This window comes from Zonotrichia leucophrys, chromosome Z, assembly GCF_028769735.1.
Source record: "Zonotrichia leucophrys gambelii isolate GWCS_2022_RI chromosome Z, RI_Zleu_2.0, whole genome shotgun sequence".
Taxonomy (NCBI): domain Eukaryota; kingdom Metazoa; phylum Chordata; class Aves; order Passeriformes; family Passerellidae; genus Zonotrichia; species Zonotrichia leucophrys.
In genome coordinates, this window is record NC_088200.1 from 11953101 (window position 1) to 11972352 (window position 19252).

The window sequence follows — 19252 nt, forward strand, 5'->3', positions numbered from 1 at the left end:
GCTTCCTGCTTCTCCTGGAGAGGTGGTGATCAACATGAATTCTAAGGAGTTATTTGCTTCTCTCACAGCTTCTGTTTTGCTCAGACTATGGCATTACTTAGGAGATTAAATAATTATTCACACTAATCCACCTTGTGCAATGTAATTTTACCCAGTCTCACCATGTACATTGATCTTTGCTTAATCGAGTATTAAAATTAAGGTTGTATTTTGTAGGTTTTAATTTGAAAGCTGTCCAAATAAATCATTCAAGAGATCATGAAGAAAAAAGTAAATACTAGGGCATGCTGTAGTACAGAAACATTAAAAATACTCAATGTGTTCAAATACACTACAAAAAACCTAATCAATAAAAAGTAAGTTACTATTGTAAAAAAACATGTGGCATTATAATATCAACTTACTGGTAGGGTACTTAAAATGCTTCCAAACAATTCTTTATTCTCACAAACATTTGAAAAAGTAGCTCTGAAAATAAAAATTTCCTAACAAAGGAAATCTTTAAATGGAATCTCTTTGAAACCACTCACTGTGATAAATAGTAATTCTCACAAATAAGCTGAGAAGCAGTACTTAAACTAACAAGTACTACTGGATTCAACGCCAAGCAACTTGGCATTCCCGTTTGCTTTGACAATATGGTGTCTGAAGCATTTGGATTTGGATTCCAAGACTTTGACTGTCAGATAAGCAAAAAATGTTTTCCTCTGGTTTTTCAGCTGGGGTCACACCAGATCACAGATCCAAGTACTTCTTCAGCACTGTTGTTATCCCACTTTTGGGAGGATCAAAGCCAGTCACAGTCAGATCTTTAAGCAAAATTGTGACAAAGGATGATAAAAAGACTGAGGGACTTAATGCCTTCCCTTCCTCATTCTTTAATAGTAAAACCAGTTTTCTGAGTAACAAGCCCTCTGAGCTGGAAGATAGGAATGGGGAACAACAGAATTAAGACCCCAGTCCAAAGGAAAATGGTCAACAACCTGATACACCACTTAGACATGCACACTTCTTTTGGGCTGGATGGAACCCACTGAGGGAGCTGGAAGAAATATGCACTGGGCCAGCTTCCATCATTACCCACAGTCCTGGCTCACCAGGGAGGTACAGCTGACCAGAGGTTGGCAGAAGGGACACCTGTCGACAGGAAGAGCTGGAAGAAGGGTCTGGAGAACTACAGACCTGTCAGCCTAACTGTGAGGCAGAGGAAAGTCATGGATCATCTTGAGAGCCACCATGAGACACAGACAGGACAACCATGACCAGGCTCAGCCAGCAGGGATTTGAAAAAGGCAGGTCCTGCTTGACCAGCCTGATCTCCTTCTACAACAGGGTGCAGGAAGGCTCTGCAGAGGGTTCTGGATTGACAACTGTATAATATTTAACAAGACCACATGTCAGGTCCTGCACTTGGATCACAACCACCCCTGCCCACACTACATGCTGGGGGAAGAGTGCCTGGAAAGCTGTCCAGTGGAAAAGGACCAGGGCATGTTGCTTGACAGAAGCTGAACATGAGCCACTGTGTGTCCAGATGGCCAAGGAGGCCAAGGGCATCCTGGCATGTATCAGGAATAGTGTGACCAGCAGGGCTTGGGTAGTGATTGTCCCTCTGTAGTCAGCACTGGTGAGGTCAGCTTGAACGCTGGGGTCAGTTTTGGACCCCTCAGTACAAGAAAGACACTGAGGCGCTGGAGCATGTCCAGAGTAGGGCAACAAGGCTGGGGCAGGGTCTGGAGCACAAGTCTTGTGAGAAGCAACTGAGGGAGCTGGGGCTGTTTAGCCTGGAGAAGAGGAGGCTCAGAGGAGACTTTATCGCTCCACAACTCCTTGAAGGCAGGCAGGCTGTAGTCCGGTTGGGATCCATCCTTTCTCCCAAGTTTCAAGTGACAGAAGAGGAAAAGGCTTCAAGTTATGCCAGGGGAGGTTTAGACTGGATATCAGGTAAAACAGCTTCTCCACAAGGTTTGTCAAGCATTGGACCTGGCTGCCCAGGAAAGTGGGTTGAGTCTCCATTCCTGTAGGTATTTTAAATATGTGAAGCTGTGGAATTTAGGGTCATGGTTTAGTGGTGGGATGGCAATGTTAATGGCTGGACACAATGATCTTACAGGTATCTTCCAACCTAAATGACCCTATCTGTTGGAACAAAAATTATATTGGCTACATTTTTTTTGAGACATCCTTAGATTTTTCTGTCTCCTACCCCACTGAAAACCTAACTTGATCAAGTTAAAGCATAACAGACATCATTGATACATGTGAAAAAAAATTTAAGATTTAAGCAACTAGAACAGCGTGTACAGGAAATACCTTGTTTGATGTGAAGTGGATGAAGGATGTCAACATTGTGGGGAGGAAAGATATAGAGCAGCTGCTTTGTGAAATAAGCAGCCATGAATCGTGCCATGGACCGAATCACAGCCATGGCAGTGTCAGTATGAATGCTGGTTACCATCCATAGTTCATGCTGAAAATACTTGATATCTAAAAGAAAGAAAAATCAAATTAAAACCTTACGATAAGAATTATTTAAATATGAATGCTAAAATTATTTAATCACAGGTTATAAAATATTTTTTAAAACAAGCAAACTTACATAATTCTTTGACAAGTTTTCAGAACTTACAGAGCTTAATCTTTTACACTAATTACGCATTATACTAATATTACAAGACTTTTATACTAAGTTTTTAATGATCAGAGATGAACCTTTAGCATCTAAATTTAGACCTGCACTGAGTAAAAAAAAAAAACGTTTCTTCAAACTTGGAAATTCAGATGTCACTTAGATTCAGACTTTGTAAAAAAAAAATTTACAAGCATCTGCAAAAACATCCCACTGTGAAATTAGGACTGGTGACCAAACTAGAATCTGCTGTTTCTTCACTTTGTATAATACTAATACTACTACTACTACTAATAATAATAATAATGAATTATTGTATTATATATTATTAATATAACAACATGTTAATATTATAAATAATAAATTAATGTATACAATATATTATTATAATAAATAGTATTATATTATTTATTATTATTTTAAAAATCAAACCACAGAATTTCCCCCTTATTTTTCTTATTCAAATGCCTTCTTTGAGATTATTTGAGTCTAAAAATATTTAGCAGGTGACTAGTAGACAATGAGAGTAGTCTAAACACATATTCCAACAAGTGCAGCTCAAATATCATTTGAGGATCAGAAAAAGTCACTGAAAACTGTGTACAGTGAAAAGTGTCAAAATCTATCAGGTATGCATGTGAGGGCACAGAAATTAGACACTAGGTTCTTCAAACAGTGTCAACATACCTTATCACACTTTTAGGCAATGTAAACATACCAGAAAATTCTTCCATCTGACTTGTGGAGAGCTGTGATCGCCTTAGAATCTCTCTTACCAGATGATCACAGAGTCCCTGAGCTTCACACAGGTTATATTGATACAGGTGACAAAACAATATTGCAAGATAGTACCTACGCTGAAGAAAACATGCTCTTTTTCCTCCTGCATTAAAAGATTAAAAGAAGGTACAAGTCCAAGTGGAAGAGAAAACATAAACACAAAAAGAGATGTAGCAAGTGAAAGTACTGTTTCTTTTCTCTCCAGAAACACATCAACATAAACTATAACCTTTGACAAGTAGAAATAAGGAGCAGCTACTTTAGGATATGATCGCTCTATACAGCCTCTAAGTCCCTAGTAAGTTAATGCTCATCCACAATATTTCTAGAGATATGGCAGTTTTGAAAGCAATACTATGCATAACTGTTAAGACACAGAAAAAGACAGGAGAGCTTAAGGAAGTCTAGCCTTCAAAGAAAGTGTGCCTGAACCACAGTGGAGTTGCTTAGACACCCACCAAGCCTCCAATATTCTGAATTTTTTCCTCAATTTTTTCTTTATTCTAACAACCAGGAGAAAATTTTCTCATGATACCTGGAAAAGAAACTCTGGTACATCTGTTTCAAATCAACTCTTACAAAAACTCCTGATTTTAATTTTATTTTGTTACTCTCCAAACACTAATTCTTTTAATTTTACAGTTACTAAAGGAATTGATTTTTCTTCATCTGTTTTTCTTTGTCTCTTTCTTGCTCACAAATTTATCTAGAGCTTTCCTGTACCAAGTACTTAATAATTGCAAAAAAGTTCTGGTATTAAAATGGAAATGCATAGAATTTTCTCAGAGAGCAACCAGACTTAAATTTTGACTGGTTTTTATTCATCCCATCTTAATTTCAAATATGCACCCTTTATGCATCTCACCCCCTCTTTCTGAAGAGCAAACAGAGTCACAAATGTAAAATGATTATACAGCTTAGCCCTCCACGCTCAAAGATTTTATCCCTTACCATTTGTCTTGAGTTCACAAAGAGATCTTTTCCAAATGTCCAGAGATTCTCCGTATGAGCCTAAAAGGAACTGCTCCTCACCTATAAAAGTCACATATTAACAAATTAAAAGCTTTACTTTTATATTTAAAAATACACTCTTCTTTCAGCATCAGACATTTACTGAAAGCAGAACAAAATATGTTAGCCCCCAGAAAACTTCTATTCTCACAGTTAAGTCTAAGTTTTGAGCATCTGAGAGAAGATGACCTTGAACACTCCTTGCCAGGACAAGTAACGTATGAGCTCTCCTCCAGGAGGAGCTAATTCATTGTATGGAGCACTGTAGGAAGAGGAGTTAGAATTGTCATTTAAGGGAGAGAGATCAAGAACATGGCAAGAGAACAGAATTGTACAGGGAGACATAAATGGGAAGTTGGGCTTAGTAGTGTAGAAGTCAAAAGGAAGGTAGAACATAGGACAGTAAAGTGTAAGAAATTAGGCTACAACTGTATACTGTTTGGAAAATAAATATGCTTAGATTACCAAGCACCTTAGGTTACACTAAGATGTTTAGTTGAAGCTGACAACATTTAAGAATACAACATGATCATGCCCACAATGATCACATGGAGTGAACAATCCTTCAACACAGAAATCCAGTAAGGGACACATTGTGATGCCCATTTACTTCAGAAGAAACAACACAGGAGATCAAAATTAAAATCTTCCTTTCAGGTTCTTTAGGACATGGCTAAAAGTAAACCAGAGTAAATTCAGTCTTTTTATTTAGCTTAACAAACTCTAAAAATTATAATACAATCTACAGACATACCAGGACATTAAGTATTTAAGACAGAATTAATGATAAGAATTTAAGAGAAGTCCAAATGATCACTTTTTAAAAATCTGGTAGTCAGTTACAGATTGTTGAGTTGGACCTAATTGTCCTAATTTTCAATTCACATTTTTACTAACCAGATACAGAATTAATCCTCAGATGTTGTTCTAATTTCACTCCTGAAGACTGGATGGTTGCTTGTATATGACTTAAAAGCAATGAGACAACAGAAACCTCTTCTGCATTCTTGCTCACTTTTGTTTTTAGCTGCACCTGATACCAAACCACTTTCTTATACAATAATCGCCATAGTACAGTCAACCTGTAATTCAAGAAGTACAATATTATGAGATTAAGCAAGAGTTAACAAAGTTGCCTACATCAATTTCTTATGTTCTTTTATTTTGCATTATGCACCCAAAAACTAAATTATGTCAACCACTTTCTTGATTTGGATGAGGCAAAAAAATGAAGCACTTTTTGCCTCATTTTTGACTAAAAAACCATTATTTCTTCTGAATTTTCTCAAGCACAGCAATCTACCTTAAGAACTAAACACTGCCCAAATTAATCCCCTTGCTAGCTAAACAATGGGGAAATGAAATAATCTCAGACAGAGAAACCTCAGAACAGGTATAAGTATATTTTTAAACAAGACTGATTAAAAAACAATTAAAGCATAACACAGAAAAGCAAAAAGAAAACAAGATTGCAGAATATGGTTTATATGCAGAATATATATTAGTCCCTGTTGCCTAGCACAGTCCCATTAGATGTACCAGCTCAGATATGTAGTAAGTTTAACAATACGAGCAAATACACATTGCTAGAGACTTGAAAAAGCTTGCATAAAACTGCAACACATCTGTGTCTTGAACTGGGTTCATAATTAACACAGTCAAATGCACAGTGCTCAGCACATGGAGCACAAATAATCAAAAATATGGATTATCTTCTCTGAGACAACTGAAACTTACATAAGAGATTTGCAGTGAACATAGTACTATATTTAAGGATTATTGAAGAAATATCTTTTACTGTTGTAGGAATTAATTTGTGAGTTACAATGCTACTTCAGTTCTAAATCTCTGGAAAGCAGAAGCCTGCTCATGTGAACAGCACTCTTTGATTCACTGGAGTTTTGCAGAATAGAAATACTCCAGGGACAACAGTATACTTTCCCTAAAGTTGGACAGCACACTTCAGTCAAGTTTATGTGGGGGAAGAAATAGCTCTGACAGGTTAAGTAAATTAATTTCTACAAATGGGTTTTTCTTATTGTCTGAGACACCACATCCATAATGAATATAAACATTGCTGACTAAACTGACATCACTGACATACTGCATATGAGCAGACTCTTACTCCATATAGTTTGCAACTAGGAAAGAGTGAAACACACAAGAGACAGTTAAAGCATCTAAATTTTAATATCTGGATTGATGCTGCACTGCCAAGGCCTGGTGTCAGCTGTCAACTCATCAGTTATCTCCAAACTGGTTTGCAGTTATAGTTTAGTCACCATAACCAAACTATATTCAAATATAGGTCTGAGCCTTAATCTGCATGCTTTGTTTATCATGCCCTTTCATGGAGTAAAAGGCAGCAAAAAAATCAAATGGATATTTCATTATAATTTAACTCATACAATTTTTGTTCCATCATACAGAACCACTTAGGCTCAAAAACACCTTAGGATCATTGTCTCCAACCATTAACACTGCCTATCCCACTTTTAAACCATGTTCCTAAACACCACAGCTACACATCTTTTAAATACCTACAGGAATGGAGGCTCAGCCCACTTCCCCAGGCAGCCTAGTCCAATGCTTGACAACCCTTTCGGATACTGCAGGGCCTGGGGCAGGACTTGGTGCGCTGCCTCACCAGCGCCAGGTACAGAACAAGTGTCACTTCTCTGGTCCTGCTGCCAGGATTCCATTGGCCTTTTCAGCCATCTGGGCATACACTGGCTCACGTGCAGCTGCTGTCAACATACACCCCCAGGTCCTTTTCTGCTGGGCAGCTTTCCAGCTACTCTACCCCAGCCTGTAGTGCTGCACAAGGCTGTTGTGACCCAAGGGCAGGACCTGGTACTTGAACCTCACACCATTGGCTTCAGACTGTTAATGCAGCCAGTCCAGATCCTCCTGCAGAGCCCTTCTGCCCTCCAGCAGATCAACACTCCCACCCAACTGAGTGTTATTTGTGAACTGACTGAAGGTGCTCTTGATCCCCTCACTCTGATTATTGATAAAGATATTAATCAGGGCTGGCCCCAGTACTGAGCCTTTGGGAACACCACAGCAACTGGCTGCAGCTGGATGTAACTCCATTCATCACCACTTCCTAGGCCTAGCCATCAGCCATTAATTCATTTCAACACAGAAAAGAGTGCTTTTTAAGCCATGAGCAGTCAATTTCTCCAGGAGAAAATTGTGGGAGCCTATGTCAAAGGTTTTACTAAAGTCCAGGTAGACAATATCCACAACACCCACAGCCCCCTCCCCATCCATCAAGTACGTCACCTGTCACGGAAGACCAGGCTGGTCACACAGGACCTGCCTTTCATAAACCTGTGATGGCTGGGCCTGATCACCTGGTTTTAATTTACTTTTTTTTCCCCATGCAAAGCTTATTCATACCTTTTTTCTGTTTTTGCATCATGGTTTACTTGAGGACATTCTCTAAGTAGAGATTTCAGTGAGCTAAACTGCTGAGAAGTATTGTCATCAAGAACTAAGAAAACAGGCACTGTGAGAGAGTCAAGTTCCACAAGAGTATTACCGTCAGGAGAGGCAAAAAAATTCTCATACTGTAGTACACATACTCTGCTTAGGATGTGAGAAACCATTTTCAAAAGACAGAAGCATGCCAGAAGGTTTTTTGAGAACAACTGATCTTGTTGCTGAATAAACATCAGTTTTAAAGTTTCTAATGTCAGCTTTGCCACATGCCCAGTCACACTGGCTCTTGAATGCCAGTACAAGACAGTCAAACACTGCTGAAAATATTTCAGGACAAAATGCATCCATTGAGTACTCTTCATAGACTTGTTTAAAGATGTATCCTGGTTTAGCAAAGCACATTTCACAAACTGAACAATGCTGAAAAAATGGATAATGCAGTTCACCGTATAATTCAGCAATGCATCCTTCTCTTCCATATTTTTTGAAATCCCTAACTGCCATGCACCAAGAAGGTTTTTGTGAATGGAATATAGTTCCAATGATGATTTATCTTTCTCTTCAATATAATCTTCTGCATGGATGGTATCAAACATCGATGCAAATTCTAAGCAGCCTTCATCAGCTTTACCAACAGATGAATAGATTCTTTGGTTATAGAAGCTGGAAGTGGTACTGTAAAACTGCTTTTCATTGTCTGATTCTTCTTCAAGGTCCTACATCAGACAAGCAAAAAATCAACAGCTTAATTCAAGTTTACTGAGAGAGAGACAGAGAGAGAGAGAGTACATATAGATTGCAAAGAATCAGCATTTAGTCAGTCTCTCAAATGAAGTTTTTATGCTTAATTACCTTGCTTAAATGCTAGTACACTTTATAAACTGCAGTTTCATCTCAAATTAAGTATTATTTGCAAAACAGCTGGGCAGACAAATTAAATTACCTAACAACAAAATTATACTGCCAGTCCAGCAGCAGATTTTATACCATAAAGTGAAACTCCATGCTTCATTAAACCTCAAGTACAAGACAGAGATTTTGCCAGATTCCTGTAAGATACAAAAGTCATTCAAGAAAAGCTCAAAAGCTTCAAAGAACAAACCAAAACTCAAAAGCACGAAATGAAGTTGGGAAAGGCTGTTCAGTAACTATGATCACAGGGCAACTCTTCCAAAAGACAAAACAGTTTTGGAACTGACTAAAGAATCCTCTAAAACGCAGGAAAAAGACAAGTATCGTATTTATTAAGAATAAGACTTATTAAAATAGTCTACAGCCGCAGTACATCTAACAGCTAATGTTACATTTTATTATAAAGTGAAGCTAAAGTATTTTGTTTCCAGGGAGACCTTATAGCACCTTTCACTACATAAAGGAGGCAACAAGAGACAAGGAGATTTTTGACATGGACACATAGTGATAGGATAAGGGACACTGGTTTTAAACTGAGAGAGGGCAGGCTTAGATATTAGGCAGAAATTCTTTACTGTGAAAGTGCTGAGACTCTGGAATGGGTTGCCCAGAGAAACAGTGGCTGCCCTATGCATGAAATGTCCAAGACAAGGTTGGAATGGCTTTGAGCAGCCTGGTCTAATGAAAGGTGCTCCTGACTCTGTCAGGGGGCTGGAACTGGATAATCCTTAAGGTGTCCTCCAACACAAACCATTCTATGTATTGAAACACCACAAACTGATATATATGTATATTGTCAGATATTCTTCAAAAAGTGAACGCTGAAAGGAATGACTTGTTTAAAAATAAAAATCAAGTACCAGTTTGAGAAAACAAGCATATTCCTCATGTCTACAAAGAAAATGAGAATAATGAATGATTTTAAAACACTAGTTAAGATAAATAAACCTGTTATTATTTTTTTTTTAAATCCGCACAGTTATTACCATTTAGAATGCCTTAAACCTACATAATGTCACAGTAAGTGGAAAAATGCTATTAAGTACCAGCAAATCCATGGTTTTCTCGTTCATTTCTGTTGTGTCCTCTTCCAGGAATCTCGGAATGGTGGAAAAGATAGAACTTTGACTTTGAACTTGTTTTAAAAGCATGGTCTTTAAAGACAACAGTGATCGTAAGTACCGAGATCTCCTTTTACACTAAAAGAAATAACAATAACAGAAAACATATTATCAGTTTCTTGCAAGACAGACAGTTTCTAAACAAGTCAAGGAAATTGGTTACTGTTGTAGAAAGCTTCAGTTCAAAAGTCCCAGATGGACAGGGAGAACAGGTCAGCAAGCATCTGCTACACAGAAACAAACTACCATTTGATCATGCTTTAGGGAAGCAGAATTCTCTCACACAGAGAGCTTTAGTACTGTGAGAATCTGCTTTCTTGATGCCTAAGAAAGCCGTAGAAATTTACCTGTATGAAGGGTTTTTCTGCATTTTTACTAGTAACATATTTCTTTAAATCCTCAAATCCTTGCCCACTATTCTAGCTTTTGCAGGAACACCATGATAGTTCACTCCTCCAAAAATCAGAATAGAAACTGAATTAGAAGACAAGCTGCATTTTATCAGCAAAACCAGAAATTCTTAACTAAATATCTGTTATATCTTCTATGGTCAGCAACACTTGCAGAACCTCTTCCCTCAAGGGAAGGAAGGGACCTGGCTTTCCTTCTCCCAGACTTAGCTCAATTCAGAAGTGACAGAAAATGAAACAGAAATGCTTTAAGTAAGCTTTAATTGCCACCCTTGACTGAAGACCCAGTGGACAGATGTATGCACTACCATAGAGACTAAGTTATAGAGGATTTCCAAACTCTTTCTGCATCACTCTGAAAGTTGACGAGAACAGCATAACATCTGTCAACATCCCAAACCAACTCTACAGATATAGAAATCCATGTTTCTTTTATAGTCCCAGAAAAATAATATAGTGACAGCCCAAACTGTCCCTCTCTACATTTTCCTGAAATATCACCCAGACATCGAAGGAATAAAATTTCAAGAAATCTGTGTTCATTGCTTTGCAGATCAATGCGGGTATAAACACAAAGACCAAGTACCTTTGAATGATAAAATTATAAATACATTAATTATATATAATTAATGATATATAATTATATATAATTAAATATATATATATAATTATATATATTATATATAATTATAAACAACTTTATAATTCAAAGGTACTTAGGTCTTCAATTTACACTTTTTCATGTACCTGAAATTTTTCACTTAAAAACCTACAAAATAGCTCAAAACCCTACCTTGAAGTTCAGCAAATTCTGACGGACGTTTTCAAGCTGTTGGGCTGAATCAAGCAAAAGGGATCTCATAAATCCTGATGGTGAAAAGTTGTTAGGAAATCTTAGCAGTGTTATCATGTATCCATCAGAGACAATGAGGTAGGGTAGTCTTGGGTGTGAAGCAACAGAGAATCTCTGTCTCAGGAGGTCACGTTCAGAATCTGAAGAACCAAGAGACTGGCTGGAATCTCGACAACAAGAGTGGTGCTGTCTAAAACAGAAATACATCAAAAATTAAGAAGCAACTATCATATGTAATAATCATGAACAGAATAATTTCAGAACATGTAATACCACGCAATCTACTATCCAAATAAATCCCTTCAGAATCCTTTTTATCTAGCATGTACTTTGTATGACAAATGCTTGAAGATGAAATTTGAAGGGCTAGGCTAAGTAATATATGAAAGAAAAGAACCCCTTGAAAATCTGAATCTTATAATTTCAGCATCCGTTCAGATATTCAATAGAAAAATTTTATAAACACAGATGTCTTCTCTTTCAGAATGGTTTTTATTATACAGAAATCCCTCCTTACTGAGTTCCAGAAAACTGTATAATTACAGGTATTCCAATATTAGCTACATAACACACTGTTTTATTTAAAAAAAGAAAAAGTGGCTGCATATATTCAATATATCATCATAATTCATGTATTTAATATATTTTAGTATCTGATTTTTCAATCAGATAGGGTAAGAAGGTAATATACCGCTTTGAATGTCTTCACCAGCTTTTATATTCAAACACTATTTGGTTTAAGGCATACAAAGTTAATAAGATTTAAAAAAATAAAGTTTAGACTCTATTTTGTTTTCTCTATTTAGACTGTGTTACTTTCATTTTATGCTAAAGTGTGTTCAAAGATCCTTCTACTCTCTCATGCACCCAGCAGCATAATCCCAGAACTTAGATCCAGAGAATCCCAAAACAACATTTTAAAAACCAATTACTTTCTGTCCATGCAAATATGTTATTTACAATATCTCACATAGATTCTATGTCTAAAATTAAGGAATGAGCAGAGAAATAACACAGGATTAAAATAAACTTGCACTTTAAGTACTTTGGCAAGTTTAATTTCCTCTTTTATCATAAAAAGAGTGCTAATTTAGTTACTAATAAATTCAAACATTTTAGGAAAACAAATCACTTTATGTATACTTACATTGTCACAATGTCAATTTTCATCACGACAAATGCATTATAAGGAATAGAAGAGAACTATGAATGAGAAACAGATATTGGAAAGACACATGAAAAGCAAAAGAGTGAATTTGAAAGATAACATTTATGCAAAATTATAATAAATATGATAGAAAGTAAGGTAAGACCAGAATACAGAAACAAATAAACCTTTTCAAACCCCTTTACCTGTATGTTATTAGAGGATGAAACGGAATAAACTGTGCTGGTCCAAATTCTACAGAGCATCCAGAAGCAATTAAGGTCAGCAATTCCCCCATACATGTCAATAAAACCAAACATCCACGTTTTAACATGCAAGCCAAGAAAAGGCTATCAGGAGTCCAACTCATGTCGCCAACCCAGTAAGATCTAAATTGGGCAGGTAAAAAAATATTTTTTCTCTGTCAAACTTCAGCATCAGAGGGTTAGGATATAAAATAAACAAATAGAACTGTAAAATAAACCAACCAACCATAACACAAAACTGAAAGACCCACAACAGCAGCAGAAACAGTGTCATTTACTGACCTGATGAACCTGGACGGGGTCATGCTACTCTTGCTACTACAACCTTTCAGGCTACCCGAAACAGTTACAAAATTCAAAGTGTTCAGAAACAAAACCTGAGTTGCCTAGAAAGAAAAAATAAAGACATCATAAATGTTTGTATCACAATGCCATTATTGCAAAAAAAGTCTACTACTAAATTATGCATTATATTTGGTGGACTGGTAACACCATTATATATGGAAATGACATGGTGTTTCACTATTTATTACTATTTGAACATTTATTGAATTCTACACATTATTCTACACTTGAAATATAAGTAAGGACTATTATATACTTAATATGTAATTCCATATTCTTTTTAATGTAACGTTTTTCTAAAACACTAAATATAAGACCACTCTTCTTTAGTCTTTCTGATAATAAACAACTGGAGCTTTGAAGGATTGCATCATCCCAATTGGGTACAACAAAAAAATGGGTTTATTTTCTCTGTCATCGTTAGCATCAAAAAGTACATTACAATTTGACCTCTGAGTTATTAATAGGAATAACATCATGAAGTCCAAAATGTGTCAGGCTGAGGCTTGACTGAGAATCACCAAGAATCTTTGCAGATATGATGCAGCAATTGAAATTAATTTCTTTTGTATTAGAGCTTAGAAATGACAGGATCTCATACCAACTTCTAACTGAACACCACACATAAACAACTGAGTTGTAGTAGAAGTTTTTAGCTAGGGATATCAATGTAAATATAATTTCAGATCCCCTTGTAAGTGCTAAAATCATCCCAAAACTGTGTTTTTAAATCCTTGTTACCACTTCATTCAAATGGAACTCTTAGCTTAAATGATGCACTGTCATACATACCTTTGGATCAGTTTGATTTACAGCTACTGCAAGCAGAAGCCCATCTCCTGCAAATGCACATAGCAGAGCTCCTCTTGACTTTACAGACACACACTGAGGAACCAAATTAACAAGAGAACAAGTCTGCTGTACCCACTGGATCTGGTATGGCAAAGAACTGAATACCAACAAAAAGATAACAAAACCAAGTGGTTACCTCATTTTGCAGAATGGGATTATTCCTATACAGTAGAAAACCATGCAAGACAAAACCATATAAAGCATGAGCTAGTAAAAAAAACCCACCTGTTTTTCGTCAAATGCCTTACAAATGAAAAAATATTTTGTACTTACACAGGTTCAAAAATTATGTCTGAGCACTAGGAGCACTTATTTTTATGGAATGGGATTTTTATGGGATTTATAAGTCTAGAACATGCAAATATATGCATCAATGACATATAATAGAGGCACTTGCATTCTAGCTAGAAACAGCTTCCCCAGATCCTGTAACACCATTCACCACAGGAATATTCAGAATATGAAAATCAACAATACGTGGCTCTGAGCAAAAAATCTGCGGATGACCCATCACTGGAAGTGTTCAATGATATGTTGGATTATGCTTCCAGTAACCTGATCTAGTGGAAGGGGTTCCTACCCATGGCAGGGAGGTTGGACTATGTGAACTTTACAGGTCCCCTTCAATCCAAACCATTCTGTGATCCTATAAAGATTCAAAACATGACAGAAAACACAAGACAAAATCTGTCTTGAAGTATGTCATCTAACTGACAAAAAAAAGGATTAATATGCAAAAATGAATTCAATAAAATAATAGCAAGCAATGAAACTAAGTGCAAGCTGACATAAGAAAATATGAGTAAGATGTCTGAGAAATATAGCTACAATTTCAGGCTGCAATTACTATGGTGTGGATAGCTAGCTAGCTACATACACACATACATCTGCATTTCTGCACTGGGTATATTATGCTCTGTTTCATTTTTTATATAGCATCAGAAAGGAATTATCATGCCACTGATAAACTGAAGATTAGGTCAAGCAGAACATCATTACTAAGTATCAAAAGGACTTCATATAACAAAAGCAATTGTACCATATCATGTGCAGGGCAAAATTCTGGCAAGTTATTTTAATAACACCTGAATATCCATTTAAACATATGCCAGAGGGCATATCCATTTAAACTCATGGGCATATGTGCACCCAGGAAGAGGAATGGACTATACATGTGCTCCAGATTATTACTCAACAGAATTTTTAAGTGGTTGCATCAGTACAACTATTTCAATACTTGGCCCCAAAAATCCAGGTAAAGAAATGCACACACACACTTTCACATCAAGCAAAAGAAATGAAAAGGGCAACAGAAAACCAGTAAATCCACATAATGAAGAGGAAGAGGTAGTCAAGGCATTCATGGCTGTACAGTACAAGAAATAAAGGAAAATAAAAATACATATAAGCAATATAAGAAGAAACAAGAAAAATACATTCTATCATCATCATGCAAAAAACAATGAAACTAAAACTCATGCGTCAACAGGCATACATAACTAACCACATAGAATATATTCCCAGTGTCATCTAGGCGTGAGATAATAATGAAGTATGGAATATGTAAATAAATGCTGTTGTATTAAACACATTTTATAAGGGACATGTAAAGGACAGGACAGAAACATCCATACATAAACATAAATAGGTGCTTCTAACCATAGGTTAATGGAACATCCATGTAAATGTGTTCAGTTGCATCTCTGAATCCCAGCTCTAAAAAACTAATTAAATATTCCTGATGCTGCTGTAACTTCAGATATCTTTGAACTTACCTAACATTTTTAAAGGTATTTTCATGCCATCGAAGAATCAAAAATGTGAGCACCAAACACTCGCCAGAGTAAAATACAAAAGAACACAAACAGCAATCACCTAGCACCTGTAAAAAAAGAGAACAGGATCAAAACATCCCCAAAAGGCTTGTCACACACAAATTTCTCTTTAATTATCTACATATTTAGATCAACAGCTATTACAAATCCAATTAAATAACACAATGTTGTCATTCAGAAATATAAAGGCTAGCAAGAATGTAAGTGGGCCAGAAACTCTGATCTGATCCAGTATGGCTGTTCTTACATTGTCATAAAATATAACATGAACTGAAATATTAAGCCTATGCAAAATGCCAAAGAGGCAGACATTGCTTTCAAAATTCACTGCAGCTTTTGTGGCTCTAATTTAATGAAGAAATAAAATTATTGCCTTGGGGTTTATTTTTTTACCTCATTTTGTATGAATGCAGCATCCACTCCAATTTCTTTTTCCTCAGTAGAAGGCAGTATGACTGATTCATCAGTTAAAACTTGTGTCCAACGCCCAGGAGAGTTTTTACCAAAGGCTGTATTTTCATGCTCTGTACTCTCCCACAAAAAGGTACATGCTGTAGGAGTAGTTAACAGTACCTTTCTGCCATCTCCAGATACATACAAGTACAATCTCATTAAACACTCTGGAGGGAAAAAAAAAAACAAAACACAACAATGTGCCAGGATAGTTTCTGTTCCTTTGTTAGACATAGAACTAAAAAGAATAGAGAATGTAAATTTCTCTTCTCATCTATAACTAGAAATCCAAGCTGTCCTGTTAAGTATCTGTAATTTCCAGCTTCACGACTGATAGCAGGCTTGGGCAGCAGTAAAGTCAGATGGATGTTCATGTCTATGCATCCTATGACTTATCTTTTCCACAACACTCAACCATTAGAGATGTTTCTTGGGACAGCCTAAGTGCTCTACTATGGATTACTTTTAGCTCTTAGATATACTACTGATCTTCCCTGAAATGACACAATTTCTTCTGCAAGACTTAACTTTAGAAGCTGGTATCAGTGATGCTATCCAATACAATAAAATATTTGATACTTAAGTTTACAAATACGTGTCTGTATTTTATTCTTTTCAGTTAGCATTTGCCATAAAAGCCCACCCGGAGAATCAGCTTCAAATTATCCATACACTGTTTACATCAAATGTACAGCTGCCCTAACTGATAACCTAGTCAGGAATGTTTTACAGTAAAAAATTAACCATTAAAGAACTTACAGTATCTGAAAATTAGCTATTTACAAGGGATCACTAAATTAAAAACCTGCATCACTCAAAAGACATTTGCCAAAGTTTAGCTAGCAAACAAATTATACAAATGCAAAACAATGTAAGAATACAGTTTTGCTCATTTAATAACTTTTAAAGAAAGGAAAATAACTTTCCCTTTATTCCATTTTTGCACAGGATTAATTGAAAAAAACCTACCTTGTGCTCCTGCTACTACTTTTTTGGACTCTTCGATTGCTGGTACAATTTTCAAGCAGTCCTGATCTTTATTCCAAAGAAAGAGCTCTCCTGTTGTAAGTATTCCGGCCAACCAAGCAGCTGTGTTCATTGGGGGAGAGAAGTTTTGAAGGATATTACTGTGAAGTTACTTAAAATTACTTCTCTTCCATCTTAGCCACAGTTTTAAGTGAACTAGCAGATCCTTTAGATATCTGCCTTTTCACACTGTTACAAATATAAATAAAATAATCTGAGCTTATTGTATGTAAGATGTTATACTTAACCATTTCCTGATGTTGTTAAGACAACCACATTTTTCAACAATGACTGCAGCGAAGGGATTTTCTTCTTTGTCTTCCCTGACGACAAGTTAATTTCATTTATATGTTTACCATCTAGAAGAAAAACAGCCTCTTTTTCCTATTGAAAGAATAAAAAGAGCATTTAATTTTTCAAAATTCTGTTTTCTACACAGACGTACAGAATCATGCAGAGAAAAAATATTAGGGAAAAAATAATTTTAAAAAGTACAATAAGGCAGCAATTGTCATACTAATCTCATTCTTTGGCATATTTGCTTTATAGCGTATTATATCCAGCATGGACCTACAGTGATGAATTTGATTCACAGGTTTCAAAACACCAAACTCATCTTTACAGTCACTATTAAAAAGTTATTCAAAGTACCTCTGCTAAACTACTTGCTAAAATTGCAAAAATTGTACATTAGCTATCTTGTCCTGTACTGTTTAATTTAGTGAGATAATTGCCAGTGACTTCAATCGAAAAGAAAATCAACATTAAATTGCTACCTACTTAAATTCAAATCATAGAACAAAAAGATTTAGTTTGATTTTATGAAAGAAGTCTAAGAAGTGTGTCTATCAAGAGAGGCAGGATAAAACGAGGAAAAAGAATCATTCACATTTCCCACAATATATTGTAAAAAACGTTATGAAAAACTATAACCATCAAAACACCAATCTCATCTAAGCTCTTCTGAGTCTTTGGGGTAGGAAAAAAAAAATGGCTCTGCAAAGTTTCCCTGAGAAATTTTAAATCTCCAGACTCAGATCAGTAAGATAAAAGTAATTTATTTTATAACTCCTAATACTTCCTGAGGTTGTTTTTAAACCCTCCTAAGCAAAGTGGAAGTGCAAAGTATTACACAATTAAAACTCAAAGAGTTTTTTACACTTACCTGTCCAACCCATGATATGCGGGGCCATGGTTTTCTTTGCTTGATACACGTAGAGACGAGCACATCTAGCTTAATCTCCATTCCAACTAAGCCTCTAGGTAACCATTAAACCATTATACAGAAAAGCAAATTAAGGCTTTTCCACGCATTTCTAGAGAAACTGAAGAAAAAAAAAAAAAAAAGAAAGAAAAAGAAAAAGAAGGTTTTGTTATCTGGGAGTAGGTGCAGAGGAGAGGAATTCACACGGAAAGTCCTGACCATCTCTAGCAGCTTCCTGCTAAACACAAAGAGAACTGATGCTAACCCGTACTTCCAAACTATCTTCCTCGGGAAGCTCACGGGCGATGCGCTGCTCAGCGGAGCGGGTCACGCTCGCTCAGAAAGAGTCGAGAGAGAGAAGCTGCAAGTACATCGTTAAGAACTCCACAAATGCACAAGACGTGGAAAACGTCCTGCAGCCTCGCCCGGCGGGAGATCGGGAACCGCAGGGCAGGGGCGCCGGCCTGGCGCGGGGACCGAGGGGCGGCACAGGCTTCCCCCGCCGCCGAAGGGCGCCACCCGCGGCAACCGCGCCGCCTGTTCCCGGCTCAGGGCGGCCCCCGGGGCGGGCTCCTTCCCCGGGGCAGAGCGGCGGGAGGAGCTGCGTGCCCGGACCGCCGCTGGCTCGCCGGAGCCCGGCTGCTGACGGGGCCGGCCCGCCGCCGGCCCCGCGCCCCGCGCTGCCGCAGCTTCCGGGCCGGGCCGGCGCAGAGCGCAGCCGCAGCCCCGCCCGCCCCGCGGCTCCCGGCGGGACGGTGCTGGCGCTCAGGGCGGCCTTGCCCGTGCGGCCCGGGCGGGCTCAGCACTCGGCTCGGGGGTCGCCCCGCATCTCTGAACATGCCGGCTTGGCGAGGCCGCTGGGAGGCTCGCTCGCCGCCCAGAAAGCTGCCGGCATCCTGGGCTGTATTCAAAGCAGCGTGGTCAGAAGGGCGACGGAGGGGATTCGGCCTCTCCGCTCTGG

The 19252-nt window shown here is 37.5% G+C and overlaps 1 protein-coding gene across 2 annotated transcripts in view; it reads right to left on the reverse strand.

The window, feature by feature from the left end:
• CPLANE1 (ciliogenesis and planar polarity effector complex subunit 1) overlaps positions 1-18923 on the reverse strand; it is a 60367-nt gene extending 41444 nt beyond the window's left edge. For both annotated transcript variants that reach the window (XM_064735495.1, XM_064735496.1), the window contains exons 1-16: positions 18557-18923; positions 18253-18412; positions 17336-17471; positions 17031-17150; positions 16002-16228; positions 15549-15655; positions 13714-13870; positions 12859-12962; positions 12517-12699; positions 11104-11353; positions 9826-9978; positions 7826-8583; positions 5318-5502; positions 4361-4441; positions 3348-3512; positions 2314-2487 (exon numbers count right to left, since the gene is read on the reverse strand). In XM_064735495.1, coding sequence (XP_064591565.1) covers positions 2314-2487; positions 3348-3512; positions 4361-4441; positions 5318-5502; positions 7826-8583; positions 9826-9978; positions 11104-11353; positions 12517-12699; positions 12859-12962; positions 13714-13870; positions 15549-15655; positions 16002-16228; positions 17031-17150; positions 17336-17471; positions 18253-18333 — 2881 coding nt within the window. In that variant the 5' untranslated portion in view covers positions 18334-18412; positions 18557-18923. The remainder of the gene's footprint in view (positions 1-2313; positions 2488-3347; positions 3513-4360; positions 4442-5317; positions 5503-7825; positions 8584-9825; positions 9979-11103; positions 11354-12516; positions 12700-12858; positions 12963-13713; positions 13871-15548; positions 15656-16001; positions 16229-17030; positions 17151-17335; positions 17472-18252; positions 18413-18556) is intronic.
• Between the last annotated feature and the right edge of the window lie 329 nt (positions 18924-19252).